Source organism: Silurus aristotelis (genome assembly GCF_946808225.1).
Source record: "Silurus aristotelis genome assembly, chromosome: 16".
Lineage (NCBI taxonomy): Eukaryota > Metazoa > Chordata > Actinopteri > Siluriformes > Siluridae > Silurus > Silurus aristotelis.
The window spans coordinates 19,219,386-19,238,915 of NC_139589.1; the positions used below are offsets into that span (position 1 = coordinate 19,219,386).

The window sequence follows — 19,530 nt, forward strand, 5'->3', positions numbered from 1 at the left end:
TCATATGATATTGCTGCTTCTCAAAGGTCTGAAATTGTCCTTTGTTGGGGCGCAGGATTACTCGTCTTCAAGGCTCTTGACAAAACATGCAAGAAAAAAAAAATATATATAATAATTAATATTGATGATGATAAAGTTGAAAAGTGCAACAACATTTTTTTCAGAGTCAAGCAAAAAACTCTAGTGGCATCGGGCATGGCTTCTTTTTTTTTTCTGCCCTACAATGCAACAATTTTTTCCAAATCCCTAATTGAACAACAAGGACAATTTGCTATTAATTAATATTCTTCAATTACACAGACAGATGTTATAGAAGCATAGTCTTATTGATAATTAAAAAATTATATCAAATACAATTTTGCAATGTTCTTAATGATTGTTTTTTTTTTATGTTTATTACATAAAAGTGTCTCGTACTGTAATTGTTATAGCTGTACTTATATAGCTGGAAACTGATTGCACATATTTTTTCCATTGCTTTAAAATAAAAGGCTAAATTAAAGCATAATATCATTTAGGATATTTGCAGAACAAATATATACAATGAGGTTGATTTTAGACAGTAATCTATGCTATTTAAACTTACATAACGTTAGTAACCATTGAAGAGTATAGTAACCGAAATTGACATAGTAAACTAACTTGATTTTTATTTTATATTTATGTAATACATTATTTGTTTAGTTAAATTAACTTCAAATTAACGTCAAAATTGAGGCAATCGGATTCTAAGCAATTTCTAAATAAACCAACCAAGTCAAACTAAAATGTCCACATACAAAATGACGACTTTTATTGTACCTGAATGTTAATCTTCATTATATTCATTATGCTCTATTTCCATTGCAAACAATTTAGTATCAAATTCTGCTTGTGGGTTTATGCAGCATGTTTTTTAAAGTGTTTTATAAAATATATATATATATATATATATGGGGGATATTTAAGTGGTAGTAGGGTGTTGGATGCAATTGTGTGCCAGGCCCTTAACCTTCAACTGCTCAGGTAAATAAATGAGATAAGTCACTTTGGATAAGATCATCTAAAATATGGCATAAATGGTAATGCACTCAGGATTTTACTATGGGTATTGGTTAAAACATATAAACAGAAAAATAGCATTTTTTACAAGCTGGTGAACCTATGATGTGTCATGTTCAACCCCTAAAGTGTGCCATTATTTGGCACACTTTTAAAAAGAACATGGGTAAAACTAGCATACAAAAATATTGTTTCTGGCAGGGAAACTTAGAACTTTATTAATATAATGTTGTAACAAATAGCAGTGTGCAACATTCGTCAAATTGGATAACACTCCCAGGAAAAATGATACATTACAAGAATAAAAATCCACTTTGTTCAGAAAAGTGCCTACATCATATGAAATTTCCAGAGTGCATGCACTTGTAAGGACAATGCCTCAAAAGGACAATGCCTCAAATTTATCATTTAGTCTTTAATGATAAATTTGTACATTTTCAGATTTACGTACAGTATATACAGATTACTCTGTCAAGTTCATATAGTAAACGTATTCACATTACAGGCATCAGACATCAGTATTTACATTACAGACAAACATCATAATTTACAAGGTATGATGTTTTAAATAATGTAAATCATCAGGACACTAAACTGAACTTTTGCTATGTTTCCACGGTTTTAAATGCCTGATGTGTGCATCATGGTGGATTTTTGTGCTTGTTTTTAGACTTGACGCATAAGTGGAATTTATATACAGTATGTATATATTTATATATATATATATATATATATATATATATATATATATATATATATATATATATATATATATATATATATATATATAGGCGTGTTTAGATGTGGAACTGACAAAAGTAACAATTTACTGAACATTTACTAAAAATGTACTAATGAAAATCATACATTGCTTTTTAAAAAAAAAAAAAAAAGATTTTTACTGATTGTACCCTTAAAATGATTGTACCCTTAACTTAATATTAAGCTTGCTTCAAGTGATTTCTGTAACTCTCATTGAGACTTCTGCACCTGTAGACAGGTATTTTAGCCCATTCTAAATCAGCAAACTGCTCCAGCTGTCTCAGGTTGGAAGGGTGCCTATGCTGTTCTTAGCCATTCTTGGGTGTTTTTTAATGGGTGTGCTGTATGGGTCATTATCCTGTTGGAGGACTAAGGACCTGTGACTAAGACCAAGCTTTCTGACACTGGGCAGCACATTTCACTCCAGAATACCTTGATAATCTTGAGATTTTATTGTACCATGCACAGATTCAAGACACCCTGTGCCAGATGCAGCAGCGCAGCCCCAGAAGATATAGCCTTTACCTTTAAGATGCATGTCTATTTTTTTTTTTTTTTTACTAATCTCCTTAGACAATTCTTTCCTTAGCTTTCTGTGGTCCATGTTCAGTGTGGTGCACACCATGATACCAAACAGCACAGTGACTACTTTTCAGCCTTTAACCTTTAATCGGTCCTTGGGGTCTATATGACCCCAATCGACTTTTCCTTGATTAAAAAAAAGGGTTCCCTTCATCTGAGTGGAATAATATTTTGTGACTTTTCCTACATAATCTATCTATACACACACAAAAAAACTGGGTTTGATTCGGTTGTTCTGAAGGTATGTAAAAAAAAATTTTACACTTCTGGTCTTCGGGGTCAATATGACCCCACATTGAAATGAATGGGAAATGTGAAAAAAACTCAATATTTTTTCTTCATTTGTCAAAAAAAAAAATCTATAAATCCAGCATAAATCAGAAATTTAGATCATCATTTAAGTGATTTTTTCATAAAAAATTAATATTTCATATGCAAGCTTATGGTGTAGTTGAGGAATTGTGTGGTAAATAGGTACAAAAGTACTTCATATCTCCCAAAACACAGCATTAATGAATAGATGAGAAGTAAACAAAAAAATATATATATTATTTGTATAATTAAAAATGTATATTTTTTGTATAATTTCTCTATCAATTGTTGGGGTCATATAGACCCCAAAGACCAGATTTGTAAACAGGAAACAAAGACCTTATGAGGGTTAAATAGGCAGACTGACTGACTACAAGTTGGAAGACACCTTTGCTAAATAAAGGGCACACTTTAGTGTAACATGTCCCTATGGTCAAATTATTTTCTCTTTTTGTCGGGGTACCATCATTTTTGTCCAGGCCAGTTTCCTTAGTTTGTTGTTTGAATGCTTCTGTTGAAGCATAATTCAAAAGCAATGTCTGATCTTTTTTATATATATATTGCGTTATTACTTTATACATGTTATATTAATATATAAATATTAAAATATATACGTCACAGCAAATGTGAACTTTTTGTGGAATGGGATATTAAGTCTATTCACTTCTGTTCATACACACCGAACCATAGCATTATGACATAATAACATTATGATGAATGAGTGAATAACACTGATTATCCCATCATCATGGCACTTGTTACTGGGTGGGATATATTATGCAGCAAGTGGACATTTTGTCCTCAAAGTTGATGTGTTAGAAGCAGAACAAATAGTCAAGCGTAAGAATTTGAGCTTGAAAAAAATGTTTGACAAGGGCCAAATTGCGATTGCTAGACAACTGGGTCAGAGCATCTCCAAAACTTTAGCTCACAGTCTGCAGTGGTCAGCTATCAAAAGTGGTCCAAGGAAGAAACAGTGGTGAACCAGCGACAGGGTCACAGGTGGCCAAGGCTCATTGATGCATATGGGGAGCGAAGGCTGGCCCGTGTGGTTCCATCCAACAGACGAGCTTCTGTAGCTCAAACTGCTGAGGAAGTTAATGCTCAATGGAATCAGGAGTGTTTGGGCAACAAAAGGGGGACTAACACAATATAATGCAGATGGTCATAATTTGATGCCGGGTCAGTGTATAGCATGTATAAAGATAAACTAGGATATTTGCTGTGAATTATTATATTGTTTATATGATTATATCATTATAGAGAAGGGAAAAAGAATATATACAATGCAGAGTTCAGTAGGCTGATGGTTGGGGGTGGCACTGGCCCTGAAACGTCTGGTTATGGGGTTATGGGGATATGAGAACTTGCAGAAATGCATTTATTTTGGTACATGTAAGGTTTGGTAGAGAAAGTTTCCATTCTCCAGAATTATACTTAATTATTTAATTAAACCAAAATATACCTAATTAAACTTTATATCATTGAATGTTACTGTTAAGATGGGCCTCACACTAGTTCTCTAAACACACACTCCTATGTTGTCTGTTCAGTGTCTATATGATCTTTACGATATGAGTATGTAAGGTACACAGAATGTCTTTGTCTGGGCTCACACATCTCTGGTTACTATGTCTTCTTACCCAATCAGGAACAGTTTGGATCTTAGTTTTTTTCCAGTGTGTGTATATACTTGTCTGTTATCTGCAATAAACTGTAGAAGAACATATGCACCATTCTGTGTGCGGTGTGACTCTTCCCTGATCAGAAATGACACCACGGGCATCATAGATCGCATGGGAAAGTCTCTCCAAGATTTTTTTGTTAGGGCATGATAAAAATCTTACATTGACTTACTGTTTTTTTTTTTGTTTAGTCTGGCCTACAAGGACATTTACACACATTTGGAGGATACAGGGTAATCTTACTAATAAGCATGAAGATACTTGAAATGGACCAGACCGCAAATAAAACCATTCTTTTTTTTAGGTGATGCAGGACAGTGGGAATGTTTTGCAATATTATTACAGAATAGAGGTGTAGAAGAGTTAGCAAAACAGCACTCAGTGTGTTGAAAAGATGTGCGGAAACAGCTGTAAAGTATAATCCTATAGAATCAAGGTGAGATTATTCAGAGAAGAAAGATTTAGAATTTGACATCTTTTCTTTTTTCTTTTTTGGAAAAAAACAAAACAAAAAAATAGCAAGAAGTGAGTCAGAAGTCCGAATATTGGCAAGCAGAATTAGAAAAAAAATGAATCAGCTACAGAAGTAGAATTTGACAGCTGGACTGCACGATTAATCGTATTTTTATCGCATGATTTATGCTTTATCACATTTCTCACAGCACTAAAATAACACTATCAGTCATAGAGCAGATGACATCACTACATTGGAACTGTAGATGTGGACATGGCAGCAGCCAAAAACATGCTCATTACATACTATTTTGCATTATAATCCCCACTGTGTTTCATCAATATGAGCAGACTGTGTTGACTCATCATAGAGTCATGCTTTTATTTTAAAAAGTCATTAAATGTATGATATTAAATTTGTTAATACAGGTATTCATTTTAAAATAAGTAGTGTGGTGCACATGCACACACACACACACACACACACACACACACACACACACACACACACACACACACACACACACACACACACACACATTTAATTACATGTTCCATGTTAAGTATGTTATGACTGGAATTAATTTCACCATCAATAAATCATTTCATCATAAATCTCATACACACACACACACACACACACACACACACACACACACACACACACACACACAAACACTTTAATAATTATTCCATAGTAAGTGTGTTACTATTCATTTCCCAATAAATAGGTGTTTGCATACACACACATCACAGACACGCACACACACAGTTCAATATATGTTCGTTATATGTTCCATATTGTCACACACACACACACACACACACACACACACACACACACACACACACACACACACACACACACACAGATATCTTTTCATGTTCCATATTGTTTTAACAACACACACACACACACACACACACACACACACACACACACACACACACACACACACACACACACTTAATTTTTGCTTTCAACATGGCATATAGACATAAACAAGATTGCTGCATTTGTGCACACAGTAAACACACACACACACACACACACACACACACACACACACACACACACTTCATTCTTGCTTTCAAAATGGAATATAGCAAACAATTTTGCTGTGTTTGTGCACACAGTAAAAAACACAAACACACACACACACACACACACACACACACACACACACACACACACACAGACACACACACACACACACAGCTGATGAATAAAACATGGTCAATGCAAAATGCCTTTTAACACACTACAATCACAGTGATGATGTAATACCATGACCCGGCTCAGGGACAGAAATATGGCGAACAGTTCGACAGCTTTAGCTTTTATTTTTCTCCACCTGAGTCTTGCTAAAGATAACTTTTTCCTTAATCATGTACAGTAGGTGTACCCAACTGCATTCCTCTATGAACGTTGTACATGAAAATTATTTATGAATTATGAATGTTTGAGCAGCTCTTTCTGATTTCCATAGTCCACAGAATGAAGGAGGGGTCACGCTCAAAGGGATAATTGTCTAATTGACTTGCAAATGGCTCATAAGGGATCAGTTAAAGTTAAGTGGATGCCAAAGGGTCAGAGTTTCTGTTTAGTGTGAGGAAATCAAAGCTCCTCTCTGTCCAGATTCATATTTTGACGAAGACTCACTGGTATGGGAATTAAAGCGTTCATGAGTGTGTGTGTGTGTGTGTGTGTGTGTGTGTGTGTGTGTGTGTGTGTGTGTGTGTCCGCGTGTGTATGAATGCAAGCACCCTTTTGCTTCTCAGATTCACTGAAAATACAGAGGTTTTTTTTTTTACAATTGTATGTCTAAAATGCTGGTTTTATCCTCCTAATAAAAAAATAACTAAAGAAAGTTATTAAACTTATTTTAAAAGAAATATACTATTTAAAATATTCAGGGTGGAGCTGCTCAGTATAAATAAAATGCTGGCCATTAAGTGGTTATGTCATGAGTGAATATTTTATTTTTATTTTTTTGCAAAAATGACAAAACTCAAACAACAATAATAAAAACCGAAATGTAAATATTTTGAAAATAAAATATAAAAATAATATTTGAATAATTTATTTACAAAATAGCTGCAGAATATATATATATATAATACATTAACAAATAAACTAATTTAACATAAATAAATTCATAAATAATAATAATAATAATAATAGTTTAAGAATTTTATTTATTTATTTTAAATAAAAAATTAATTAAAGGAACACAAATAAATAGGCAAAATGACAACAATAATAAAAACAACAACAGCAACAACAACAATAATAATAATAATAGTAGCATTTGAATAATTGATTAAAAGAAAATCAGCTGTGAAACAAATATAAATACAATATCGAATGTAATAAATAAGTAAATAAATAAATAAACACAAACACAATACTAATAATACTACTACTACTACTACTACTACTAATACTACTACTACTACTAATAATAATAATAATAATAATAATAATAATAATAATAATAATTGAAGCATTCAATGCTTTATAAAAAGAAAATCAGCAGAATATACATAAATCAGTGAATAATTAAATTAATAAACTATTGTAAAATTACTACTGTTATCAATATTAGTAATAATTCTAACACAAATACTGAAACTACTACTACTAATAATTTTAGCGCATAATAAACTACTTTTCATTGAGCTACATTTATTTTTAATCATTCTAACACCTTGCACTTCACAAATAAAAAACAAACAAACATACAAAAGATAGAATCACAGAGGTTGATAATTGGGTTGAAAGTAACAGGTGATATCTGTAGCATTGATGTTACCATGGTTATCACACAGGTGTATAAAAAAAGAAAGTGCTAAGCTTTTCTACACAAAGCAGCGAAACAGGTGGCTAAAGCCCTTAAACCTGCAGACATGTTTTTTCCATCATTGATATCATACACTACTGTATATTTACACAGGTTTGTGGACACCTGACCACTTGTGCGTTTTGAACATCCCTTTCAACATGTAGTCAACATTTCCTGTTATAATAACCTTTGTGCTTGTAGAGATTTGTGCTCATTCAGCTAAAAGGTTATTAGTAGATTCAGGTACTGATGTAGGGTCAGAATGGTGCAGTCAGCATTCCAAACCATCCCAAAGATGTTCAACATGGTTGAGATCAGAGCTCTATAGCAGGCCACTCAAGATCTCTTAACCTTCATGGAGCTGGCTTTGTGCACAGGGGTATTGTCATGCTGGATCAGATTTGGTTTGTGGGAGAACAAAACAATTGGGGGAAAACTTGAAAAAGTACTGTCCATCAATCGGCTCAAGCCAAAATGACACTGAAATTTAGCTTGTAAATAGCTAAATAAACCGATCGTCGTAAAAAGCATTTCACTGCATGTCATACTCTGTGTGTATGTGTATGTGACAAATAAAATTATATTTGATTTTATTCGGAATAGCAAAATTTGTGTACCGTATTTTTTGGACTATAAGCCGCTAATTTTTTCCTACACTTTGAACCCCGTGGCTTAAACAACGAAGCGGCTAATTTATGAATTTTTTCTGGGTTTTTCCTGGTTTCACAAACTTCAAGCCAAAAAAATGAACCCCATAACATTAGACCAATGAAATTTCCGAACGGAAACGAAAAAATGCACCTCACCTGTGTTCTGAGCTGCACGGCATCGGGAGAAAAACTTCCACCGGTGGGGATTTTTAAACGCACGACGATGCCAAAAGATAAACTCCCGAAAGAAATAGTTGTGAAAGGAAGGAGGAAGACAGTGAACAATGACTTTCTTGGTAGGCTTCTGTTTAGATACAAGCCGTTGTAACGCGTTGAGTCTGGGTGAAGGGAGAGCTCGCTAGCTCCAGTTGCAACAGAAATCATATAAGCACAGACAGGTTTCCAAAACTCGTGCTTTTTTATTTTTCTTGGCAACAGCGTTATGAGTAAGTCAAAGAAACTTAAAAATGAGCATCAGAAAATAATAAGCACATAATCCTCAGTCGCACACACTCAGTAATACCGGAAGAATGCAGTGGCAGGCTATTCCCAAAATACCGCTATGCTCCTAATAGAAGCGCAACATATTGCATTTAGTGTCTTTCGTTAAAGCCTGTGTAAAGTTCACTAGTTTCAGTGTAGACACAGGCTTATACACAGGTGCGGCTTATTTATGTTAAAAATAAAAATATTTGTAAAATTCAGTGGGTGCGGCTTATATATGGGTGCGCTTAATAGTCCGGAAATTACGGTAATTAGAAAAGATGATTATGATTAAATTGATTGATTATGTAAATATGTAAGCTATAAAAATGCTTTATTAATTAAAATACACATAAGCACAGCTTCTCGATGTGTGTGCACATTTGAACCGTGCTTCATTATTTAAAACAAACAAATAAACAAAGAAATAAAGATGAAAACATTTTAGGCTTGTATCTTATTTTCGATTCAATAATGAATCGTGTTATATTATGCATAAAACACAGAGTGTGACAATACATGTCCAAACGTATCGCAGTTATTTTAAGATCATGGCTGTTGAAGATTGAGCTGGTTTCAGTATTTAACTGTTGATATCCTGGGATTTCTAAGTATAACAGTCTGGAGTTTACTCAGAATGGTGTATTACAAAATAATCTATTGAGGAGAAGTTGTGCAGACAGAAACATCTTGTTGATGAGAGCGCCCAATAGAGAACAAAGTAGCTCTAGCAGACAGAAAGGCTACAGTGATGCAAGATAACCACAACCGATTGAATGCACAACACGTCAACCCTTGAGGCAGACAGGCTACAACAGGAGAAGACCATGTCAGCCAAGAACAGAAGGCTGAGGCTGCAGTGGGCACAAGGACTGGAAAAAAGTTAGCCTGATCTGATGAATCTTGATTTCTGCCGAGGCACATGATATTAGCAAGAATTCGGAGCCAACAGCATGAATCCATGAGCCCAACCTGGCTTGTGCAAACCATCCAGGCCGGTGGAGTTATTATACCCCTATATAGCATACCCCTATATATACCTATATATACCCATATACCCCTATATACATTATACCCCTGGTAAAATGGTGCTAAGGTGCAAATAAATTCCTTAGCACACATTTGGCCCATTGATACCAAGTAATCACTGCCTGAATGACACAGGATATTTGTGAATTACGGTAAAAGACCTGGGAGTTATTTTAGACAGCAACTTATCTTTTAAAAATCACATCAATCAAGTTACAAAAACAGCCTTCTTTCACCTTAGAAATATTTCTAAGCTAAGAAATATGTTATCTATATCTGATGCAGAGAAGCTCGTCCATGCGTTTATGACCTCTAGAATAGACTACTGTAATGCATTACTAGGTGGATGTCCTGCATCATTAATAAACAAGCTTCAGTTAGTTCAGAATGCCGCAGCAAGAGTTCTTACTAGGTCAAGAAAATACGATCATATAACCCCAATCTTATCGTCCCTACATTGGCTTCCTATTAAGTTTCGAATAGACTACAAACTACTGCTACTCACTTATAAAGCACTAAATGGTTTGGCTCCCATGTATCTATCCAGTCTCTTAACACGCTACAATCCGTCACGCTCCCTGAGATCTCAAAACTCTGGGCTTCTAGTAGTTCCTAGAATAGCAAAGTCCACTAAAGGCGGTAGAGCATTTTCACATTTAGCTCCTAAACTCTGGAATAGTCTTCCTGACAGTGTTCGGGGTTCAGATACACTCTCCCAGTTTAAGTGTAGATTAAAAACATATCTTTTTAGCAAAGCCTACACATAACACACATCACGCACATCACATCACAACCTTGTGCTCCAGAACATCTGATCACATGCACATTATCAACTTGTGCTGTTAATATCATGAACAGCAGCTACGCTAATTCCTCTCCACTGCTTCTCTTTCTCTCCCCATCCCGAGGCTTCCTGAGGTTTGGCCAGCTCCAGTCACGTCCCACCTCGTGAAGATTATGGACCTATGGATGATCATGGAGAAGTAGATGCCGAGTGTTTAAAGGCCCTGGCATGGAGAAGCTGATGCTGGATCTATGATGATCACAAATTGTTCTGTATTGTTGAAAGATTTATGACCAAACTTTTGATGTCACCCATATGAGGATGGGTTCCCCTTTGAGTCTGGTTCCTCTCAAGGTTTCTTCCTCATATCATCTAAGGGAGTTTTTCCTTGCCACTGTCGCCACGGCTGCTCATCAGGGACAAACGCACACCATTCACCTTCACTGTTGTTTTCTGTAAAGCTGCTTTGAGACAATGTCTGTTGTGAAAAGCGCTAAACAAATAAACTTGACTTGACTTGACTTGACTTGAATTACTGCTTAAATTCTTGTGCCTTTCTGGGCCCTTCATCGTCCAGTGGCTACTTCCAACCTTATAATTCACCATGTCACAAAGCACAAGTCAGAATGGTTTTACAGCCATTACATTGTTTTCCAGTGGCCTTTGCAACACCAGATCTAAATCCAGTATAACTCTTTTTGGATCTAATAGAACACAAATTTCACATCATGAAAATGCCCCTGAAAAACGATCTGCAGGAATTACAATCACATCGTAATTCTTTTGGAATCCTTAAGCCCAAGAATTGAGGCTGTTATGTTAGGCTCTACATAGTAACAGCATGCTGTCGTGTTCCGAATACAGTTCAAACCCCAGCCACACCAAGCTGCTACTCCTGGGCCCCTGCGCAAGACCCTTCTCTGCGCAAGAGCATCTGCCAAATGCCATAAAAGTAAAGTGTAACAGGACATCTTTTTAATGTCACATGGACTCTAATATTTAGTAAATGTAATATTTAGTAAACGTTACAATATATATTTATTAAAGCAAACAGAATGACATTAGACCCTTGATAGACACTACACCCTAGACAATAAATGTCAGGCTAAATACATAATATCTACTACACACTGCTTCATCATAGCAAACTTAAATACACGCCTGCTCCATGCACACTGCGAGAAGGTTCCAAAATCACACCAGACATGTTCCTTTTCTGTTTGTTAATAGCAAAAAAAAGTGTGGGAGCCAATTTTTTTACACAGCAGGTACTGTAGCTCTGGTACTGCTCATAAATGGAAAAGAAAGTCTGAGTTAAACATTACAGCCACATTTATTTAGTGCAGTGATGGAAACTAGACAATCAATACAGTTATCATTCGACAATATTTTCCAGAATAACATTGAAACACATGAATCTAATTAGAGAGACAGCATAAGCGAATTTGAGCTGCTTGACTGTTCGCTGTCGAACGCAATCAGAGCGTTTTCTCATGTGTTATAGTCTTTTACTCTGTCACTTTAAAAACCCAGCCATTATGGTTGCCAAGCCAGTGCACTCTTAGTGCCGGTCCCAAGCCCGGGTAAATGGGGAGGGTTGCGTTAGGAAGGGCATCCAGTGTAAAACATGTGCCAAATTAAATATGCGGATCACAAATGAGAATTTCATACTGGAACGGTCGAGGCCCAGGTTAACAACGACAGCCACAGTTATCGTTAGCCGACAGGGTGCCGGTGGAAATTGGGCTACTGTTGGCCGAAGGAGGAGAAGGAGAGGAGGAAGACGTCTACAGAGACGGCAGGGAAAGGAGCAGTGTAGGAGACTGGAGGTTCAGGTTGGTACGTTAAATGTTGGTACTATGACTGGTAAAGGGAGAGAGGTAGCTGATATGATGGAGAGGAGAAAGGTAGATATGCTGTGTGTTCAGGAGACCAAGTGGAAAGGGAGTAAGGCCAGGAACATTGGAGGTGGATTTAAACTTTATAAAGACTTTGTTTTTGATCTATAGCAACATCTCTGATAGTAATAATTAGTAACAATTAATAATACAATATAGCATTTAAAAGTAAGGTTCCCTGGTGGTCTAGTGGTTAGGATGCGGCGCTCTCACCGCTGCGGCCCGGGTTTGATCCCAGGTCAGGGAACCAACCCCAGCCACTTTTACTGCCGGTCCCAAGCCCGGATAAATGGGGAGGGTTGAGTTGGGAAGGGCATCCAGCGTAAAAACATGTGCCAAATCAAACATGCGGATGATCCGCTGTGGCGACCCCTAATGGGAGAAGCCGAAAGAAAGTTTATAGTATTCAAAAGAAACTAAATAGACAAAAACTATAGGGACACCTGACTTTTCCAGTCATATAGGGTTCTTCCCCAAACTGTTGGGGCACACAATTGTATTGGATGTCTTTGGATGTGGTATCATAACATTTTCCCTTCTCTTCAGCATGAAAATGTTCTGAAGCGAACTCCATAAACAAATGGTTAACATAGGTTGGGTGAAAGATCTTGAGTGGCCATAGAACATAAAAGAACATACCATAACCGTATAACATGTTATAAAGAATGTGTTACGTGTTAAACCTTTTTGTATATAGTGTAATGCTAACAATGTTCTTTTATTTAAAGTATGTGGTCTTTTATTTGTATGCTTTATTTGTGATGTATGTTTTGTTGACTGTTGTAGAACATCCATGTTTGTCAATACTTAACAGTAGAACCTTCTCGCTCTCACTCTCAGATTGATAAGATAATCGAGGCTTATAAGGTTACGCAAAGATTTAACATATTCCTGTCAGAAATTCTGCTATTTGTAGGTTGTTTTTAAAAAGCATTGATGTTGGAGACTAATTTAATTAACGAAAATGCTATAATAAGAGACATCTGTGTTTATGTGAAGTGTCCTTCATACAAAGGAGTTATGAATGAGTTGGCACTACAGAAATGTTATTGTATTAGAAGGACAACATAATTTTTTTATTGAATTACTAATATTAACCATTACAATAAATGTCTATGAAAGACCACATTCTTATATTTATTTAATAAAAATATATTTTTTAAATTCTATTTTATATCACGGGCCTGTTGTTACGAACATGTATGCGTATCATTTTGATTTAATATTTTACATTATAAAAGCAAAAAAAAAACTATAATAAAAAAAGTTTAAAATGGAGCTTTTCTGCAGCACCTTGTATACACTGAATATTAACATTCAGCCACAAGTGTACTTTGAAAAGCAGCATTTTAAAAATTCGTTGTTCATCCACTTCTCCTCTATCATTATGCTAATTAAATAACATCAATATGTAAAAAAAATTATTATTATTTATGCAACATTGAAATTCATTATATAGAAGATGGTGGAGTTTTTTCTCATGTTAAAATAATTTATTTTTGGTCTGCTAGACTAGGCTGTAATATTAGATAGATTAGATTAGATTAGATTAGATTAGATAGATAGATAGATAGATAGATAGATAGATAGATAGATAGATAGACAGACAGACAGACAGACAGACAGACAGACAGACAGACAGACAGACAGACAGACAGACAGACAGACAGATAGATAGATAGATAGATAGATAGATAGATAGATAGATAGATAGATAACATTTCTATAGTGACAACTCATAGTAATTCACATTAACTTGTGGAGAATAAAGGATCCTTTATGTCAAAAGATGTATTGCTGATATTTTGTAGTTTCCTGTGGGACGTTGATTTTTTTTAAATAGCCTTCAGTATCAATGCTTTTTGAACACTCAGGAATATGGATAGAATGAATTTGCAGTTTCGCAGTAACATAACAAGCTGTACATTTGTCTTGTTAGCTTCAGGTGTGAGAGGTCAGTGTTAATAAACTAGCTTCATGGGCATTTTACAATATTACACATAACTATAAAGAAATAAAATGTACAGTGTGTCATTTTTTTTTTCATTTAATAAATAAAATTTTATGAATGTTGGTAAATTGATGATGTATAAACTGAGCAATTAAACACTTTAGGACAAAGTGTTATGGGAAAAATTAATTGCTCCCCATCACACCACTGTGGCGTTCATTACTGTAATATAATCCACGTCCCAACTGTGTTTTATTGTTTAATAAAAGTAGCAGTATAACAGTTACGGACAAAAGCTAAAAGAATTTACAACCTTTATACCAATAATCGAAGGTGCTATGTGCCAAGGAAAATAGGGAAATGTAGCTTAGCTTTGGAAACAATACAAGATCCATATAACACTAGCAAAAGAAGAGTAAATGGATAAGGATGAAAAAAGACGTGCAATTTTCTGAGCATTGACATGACTCATCTTCAAGAACTTAAAGAACCCATGAAGTGGTTGGAGGGAGAGACGGAAAACTCAAACATGGCTGGTAAACAGAAAATGTATTTATTTGTTTGTGTGTTTATTTGAATTCAGTACTTTGCTCCCTTTGCCTGTTCTGTACTACTGTGAAAGCTGAAATGATCTACTAGATAATGGCAATAGATGATGACATTTTGGTGATGACATTTTGGACTTTCATCTACATTCTGCTTCGGTCCTCGGCGCGTACGTGCGATATCCATAGCTACATTTATGGATGCATTAATCATATGTAACAAAGTTAATACTCGCTCAGGGACCGTACTGTACATGTGCAAACATTTTTATGTAACAAGCCTCCTTTATTTGTAAACTTGCAAATGTAATGCCGAGCTAACTCACCAACTGACTGAAGGGGGCATTTATTTTCTGCATCGAGGGGCACGGTTTCCTGTGTAGACTCCTTCACATTTCACATGCATTTAGCGAGCTCAAATGTAAGAGCATCCACATACACACACACACACACACACACACACACACACACACACACACACACACACACACACACACATTTCTGCTTTTGGCCTGGCATGAGCCAAAGAGGTCTGAAACAAGGTTACATTACTTTTTCGATGCCAGGACATTATAATTATATTCAGCACCGACTCTCAAAAGTTACTGAAAACTAATCTTACGCTTATAAAACGAATAGATGTGAAATTTCTGCAAACTTTCTTCCACCGTGCAATTCCAGGGTCCCCGGTTTAATTGTGAGCTCTGGTTACAGTCCACCTAATTGTTGCCCATTTGCATACTGTGTCCTCCAAGTTTTTTTTGTGTTTCCTCCAAATTCCTGCTCCTCTAAATTGGGTGTGTGTACAGCATGGTGTACTGTGTTCCTGGTGCACCTGGTGTTTCTAGGTTAGTCTCAGCATCCTGCGATCTTAACCAGTATAAAGTGGTTACTAAAGACGAATGAATAAATGATTAAATTACACACAAAGGCAAGCGCAGAGCCTCAATTGCATGTTGCACTCATAAATGTCAAAATTAGATTGCTTTCCAAATAAAAATATGCTCCAAGAATATAACCAAGGGTCAGGGTTTACTAATCTGCTATATTTAAAGAGTAAAATATATGAACAAGAAAAACTGAATTTAAGAGAGAGAGAGAGAGAGAGAGAGAGAGAGAGAGAGAGAGAGAGAGAGAGAGAGAGAGGATAAACAGCATGAAGGAAGTGTAAAAACCTGTTGCACAGTGTGCATCGCATGACACCGAGCGTGAATTTCTTTTATAGCCCAGAGGAACATGTATAATACACTCCCAGACCTGCACAGACCCACACAAACATACTATTAAGCACTGCCATTTCACTTAATCTAATTAATGCACAGCACATTTTGGCTGCACTGCATGATTCTGGCTAGCAAGCCGCTCTTAATACAGCCAAATGAATATCATAGAGCTAAATAAAGTCCTGCAGTACATCACTAAACTACTGAACACTGGACCGGGTTCATTTAAAACTGCATTCAGCTCTCAGCAACGCAATCACGTTCCCAGACATGCATTCCTAGAAATGCATCACAAAAATGCAATGGCATGCAAGAAATAACACCCAAGCCTAATAAACGATAGGATTTTAAAACAGAAATGTCCATCCTGCAGATGTGGCATTGAAACACATTAATGCACTGTATCAACCCACACACATACACGCACGTATGTATGTATGTATGCATGTATGCATGTATGTGTGTATATATATATATATATATATATATATATATATATATATATATATATATATAAGGTATAATAATAATAATAATAATAATAATAATAATAATAATAATAATAATAATAATAAGGTATAATAATCTAATAAGGTTTTAAAATAAGGTCTAATAATCTAATAATTTTATATATATGCACACAAGGTCTAAAGGGACGCAGTAACTTTTTCGCTCGTCACGCGCTAATAACTCTTCCTCGCGCGCTCGTGGAGATCCACCTGACCATGTGCGTGCGCGTGTGAGGTGTGTGTGTGTGTGTGTGTGGGTGTGTCCCTCACCTCTGGCCCCGGCGGGTGGCAGGAACACGCTGACGGCTGCCACGAGGATCCAGCACAGGCAGCGTGCGCTCCACGGGCGCGCCATCGCTGCTCAGCTCGCGCCTCTGCTCCCTGCGCACGCACGCATCTGTAGGCGCGCGCCGTCGTGATCCGGTCGCTCGCGCCGTGCCGGTGTAGTGAAAGAGCTGGAAAAAAGCGCTTTGCGTGGTAGAAGAAAAAAATAAATAAAAGGAAAGAAGGGAAAGAAAGAAACAAACAGTCCTCCAAGGGAATGCACCAGAGCGGGACGAGAGCGGACGAGTGCCTGGAGTGAGATGTCCGAGAGTAAGGAGTGTGCACTCACACACACACGGATGGAGAGAGAGAGAGAGAGAGAGAGAGAGCGTGCTTGGCGTGCTGTCCTTCACTTACGAGCTCGTAGGAGCTACCCGCGCGTGCCAAGAGCTCCACGAAACTCTGAGACACGAACAGCTGGGAGAGCTACGGAGCTTCTCATTGCTCCGATACGGGCTGGGCAGGGGCACTTCGCCAGAAAAGAGAGAGAGAGAGAGAGAGAGAGAGAGAGAGAGAGAGAGAGAGAGAGAGAGAGAGAGACCGAGCAACAGCTCAGTACATTACAGAGCAGAGATCTACAGTCACGAGCCCTTGAGTTTTATTAATAAACAATTCAATTCTACAATATAACACACACGCGCGCGCACACACACACACACACACACACACACACACACACACACACACACACACACACACACACACACACACACACACCACAAACACACAAACACAAGTGTGTAGTGAAATGGGTGCGATACAAGCCCAGGATTGTTAAACCCGGTGTTGCTTTAGGAACAGTAGGATCAGCTAGTGAATGCCTAAAAATGTCGCCAAAAGTCACCAAGTGACGTCACAACCCCGAAGCATTTGCAAACTGATTGTTTCGTCGTGATTCTCATTTGCATATCAAAACGCGTTGAAGAGTGGGCTAGACTGGAGCCTTTTTAAGTTTTTCACAACAGAATTGCATTGGGCATGCGACCTCTGCCTCTGGTTTCTTTCAACCTCCCAAAAATCTTTAACGAGGATGGATGAATAGCTCTGAGTGTGTATCAGTGTGTGCAAGGTGCTCTGAAATGCACTAATGTCCCATTCAGGGTGCGTGTCCATCTTGTTCCTAATGTTCTCTCATTCCCAGTGTTTCTGGGTCAGTGGATCAACTATACAGGTCAAATCAATACTGATCAACTATACAGGTCAAATCAATACTGAAATAAAGGAATTAATAATCTTTTTATTATATAAACATTCCTGATCATGCATGACCTCATAAGGTATCAATTCAACCACAAGATACTGTGAAATGAACTATGTATTTCTGACTACAAGAAAAAAAAAAGCAGTGAATGACTTTTATTTGAATGACTTGTTTTTATCACATAGTCATGAAATGACATGATGATGAAGTGTGTTGGTTGGACAAAATAATACATAAAACTGTGGAGTGTGAAGGTAAAAGATTTGTGATATTGGTATAATGTGACTAAAGTTTAACAGGTAAATAATGACTAAAAGCTGAACAATACCTGATCCTCTGAGAACATCCTAAGCAACAGTAGCAGTGGTGGATTTGTGATTTCCAATTTGTGAAAAACAGAACCCAGCAAACCTGTAATCCTAATAATGGAGAAGTGGGAAACAAATACAACCTGGGTCCAAGAACGAGAAGAAAGTCTATGTCCCAGAGTCAGTACAAACAAGGCAATCATTTAAGGCATCTAAAAGAGCACTATCATTACTATGTATGCTATTATTTGGGTTTTTGCAGAGGTGTACAGAGTACCTGAAAATCGTACTTGAGTAAAAATATAGATACCTGCAAAACGTACTCAATTACAGGTTAAAAGTCACCAATTCGATCTGATTGATGGGCAGGGAATAAATGCACTAATGTCACAAGAAGTAAGGTGGAGACGGATAAGACAGATGGCAGTGATGCAGAACCAGCTGAAAGCGAAATGGCGTCGAATCGAGACGTTTAATGCCTGCTCTCGCCGTCTGAAGTCTGTATCTGCATTTTTTTTATTTGGCTCTATCATAAATGACATTATAACAGGAGATTTATTTTTCTGTAAAAGTGCATAATTAAATTTAGACCCAATCCATGGACTGTGGTGTTTTTTTTATGCACTTTAATTTGTAAATGTGTTTAAAAAAAAAAAAAAAAAGCTAAAAAAAAGTAACTCAGTAAATTTGACCCTGAGTACATTTTACATTGTATTTTGTTTTTACCTTTACTTGAGTACATTTTAAAATTGGTAACTTTTATTCAAGTAAAAGTACAAATACATAAGTAGAATATTATTTTTTGTATGGTTTTATTTCCTGAAATACAAATCACATTGTAAACCTCAACACTGCAGTAACCAAAAATCAACACAACATCCCAGAATGAAACAAAGATCAAAAAATTAGTAAAAAAAAAAAGACAAAGCAGTAAAGCAATTTTT

The 19,530-nt window shown here is 36.4% G+C and overlaps 1 protein-coding gene across 2 annotated transcripts in view; it reads right to left on the reverse strand.

Annotated features, from left to right (window-relative positions):
- unc5da (unc-5 netrin receptor Da) overlaps positions 1–18,003 on the reverse strand; it is a 254,244-nt gene extending 236,241 nt beyond the window's left edge. The window contains exon 1 of one of the 2 annotated variants that reach the window (XM_083564027.1): positions 17,024–18,003. In XM_083564027.1, coding sequence (XP_083420153.1) covers positions 17,024–17,108 — 85 coding nt within the window. In that variant the 5' untranslated portion in view covers positions 17,109–18,003. The remainder of the gene's footprint in view (positions 1–17,023) is intronic. The other variant, XM_083564028.1, reaches the window with a different exon arrangement.
- Between the last annotated feature and the right edge of the window lie 1,527 nt (positions 18,004–19,530).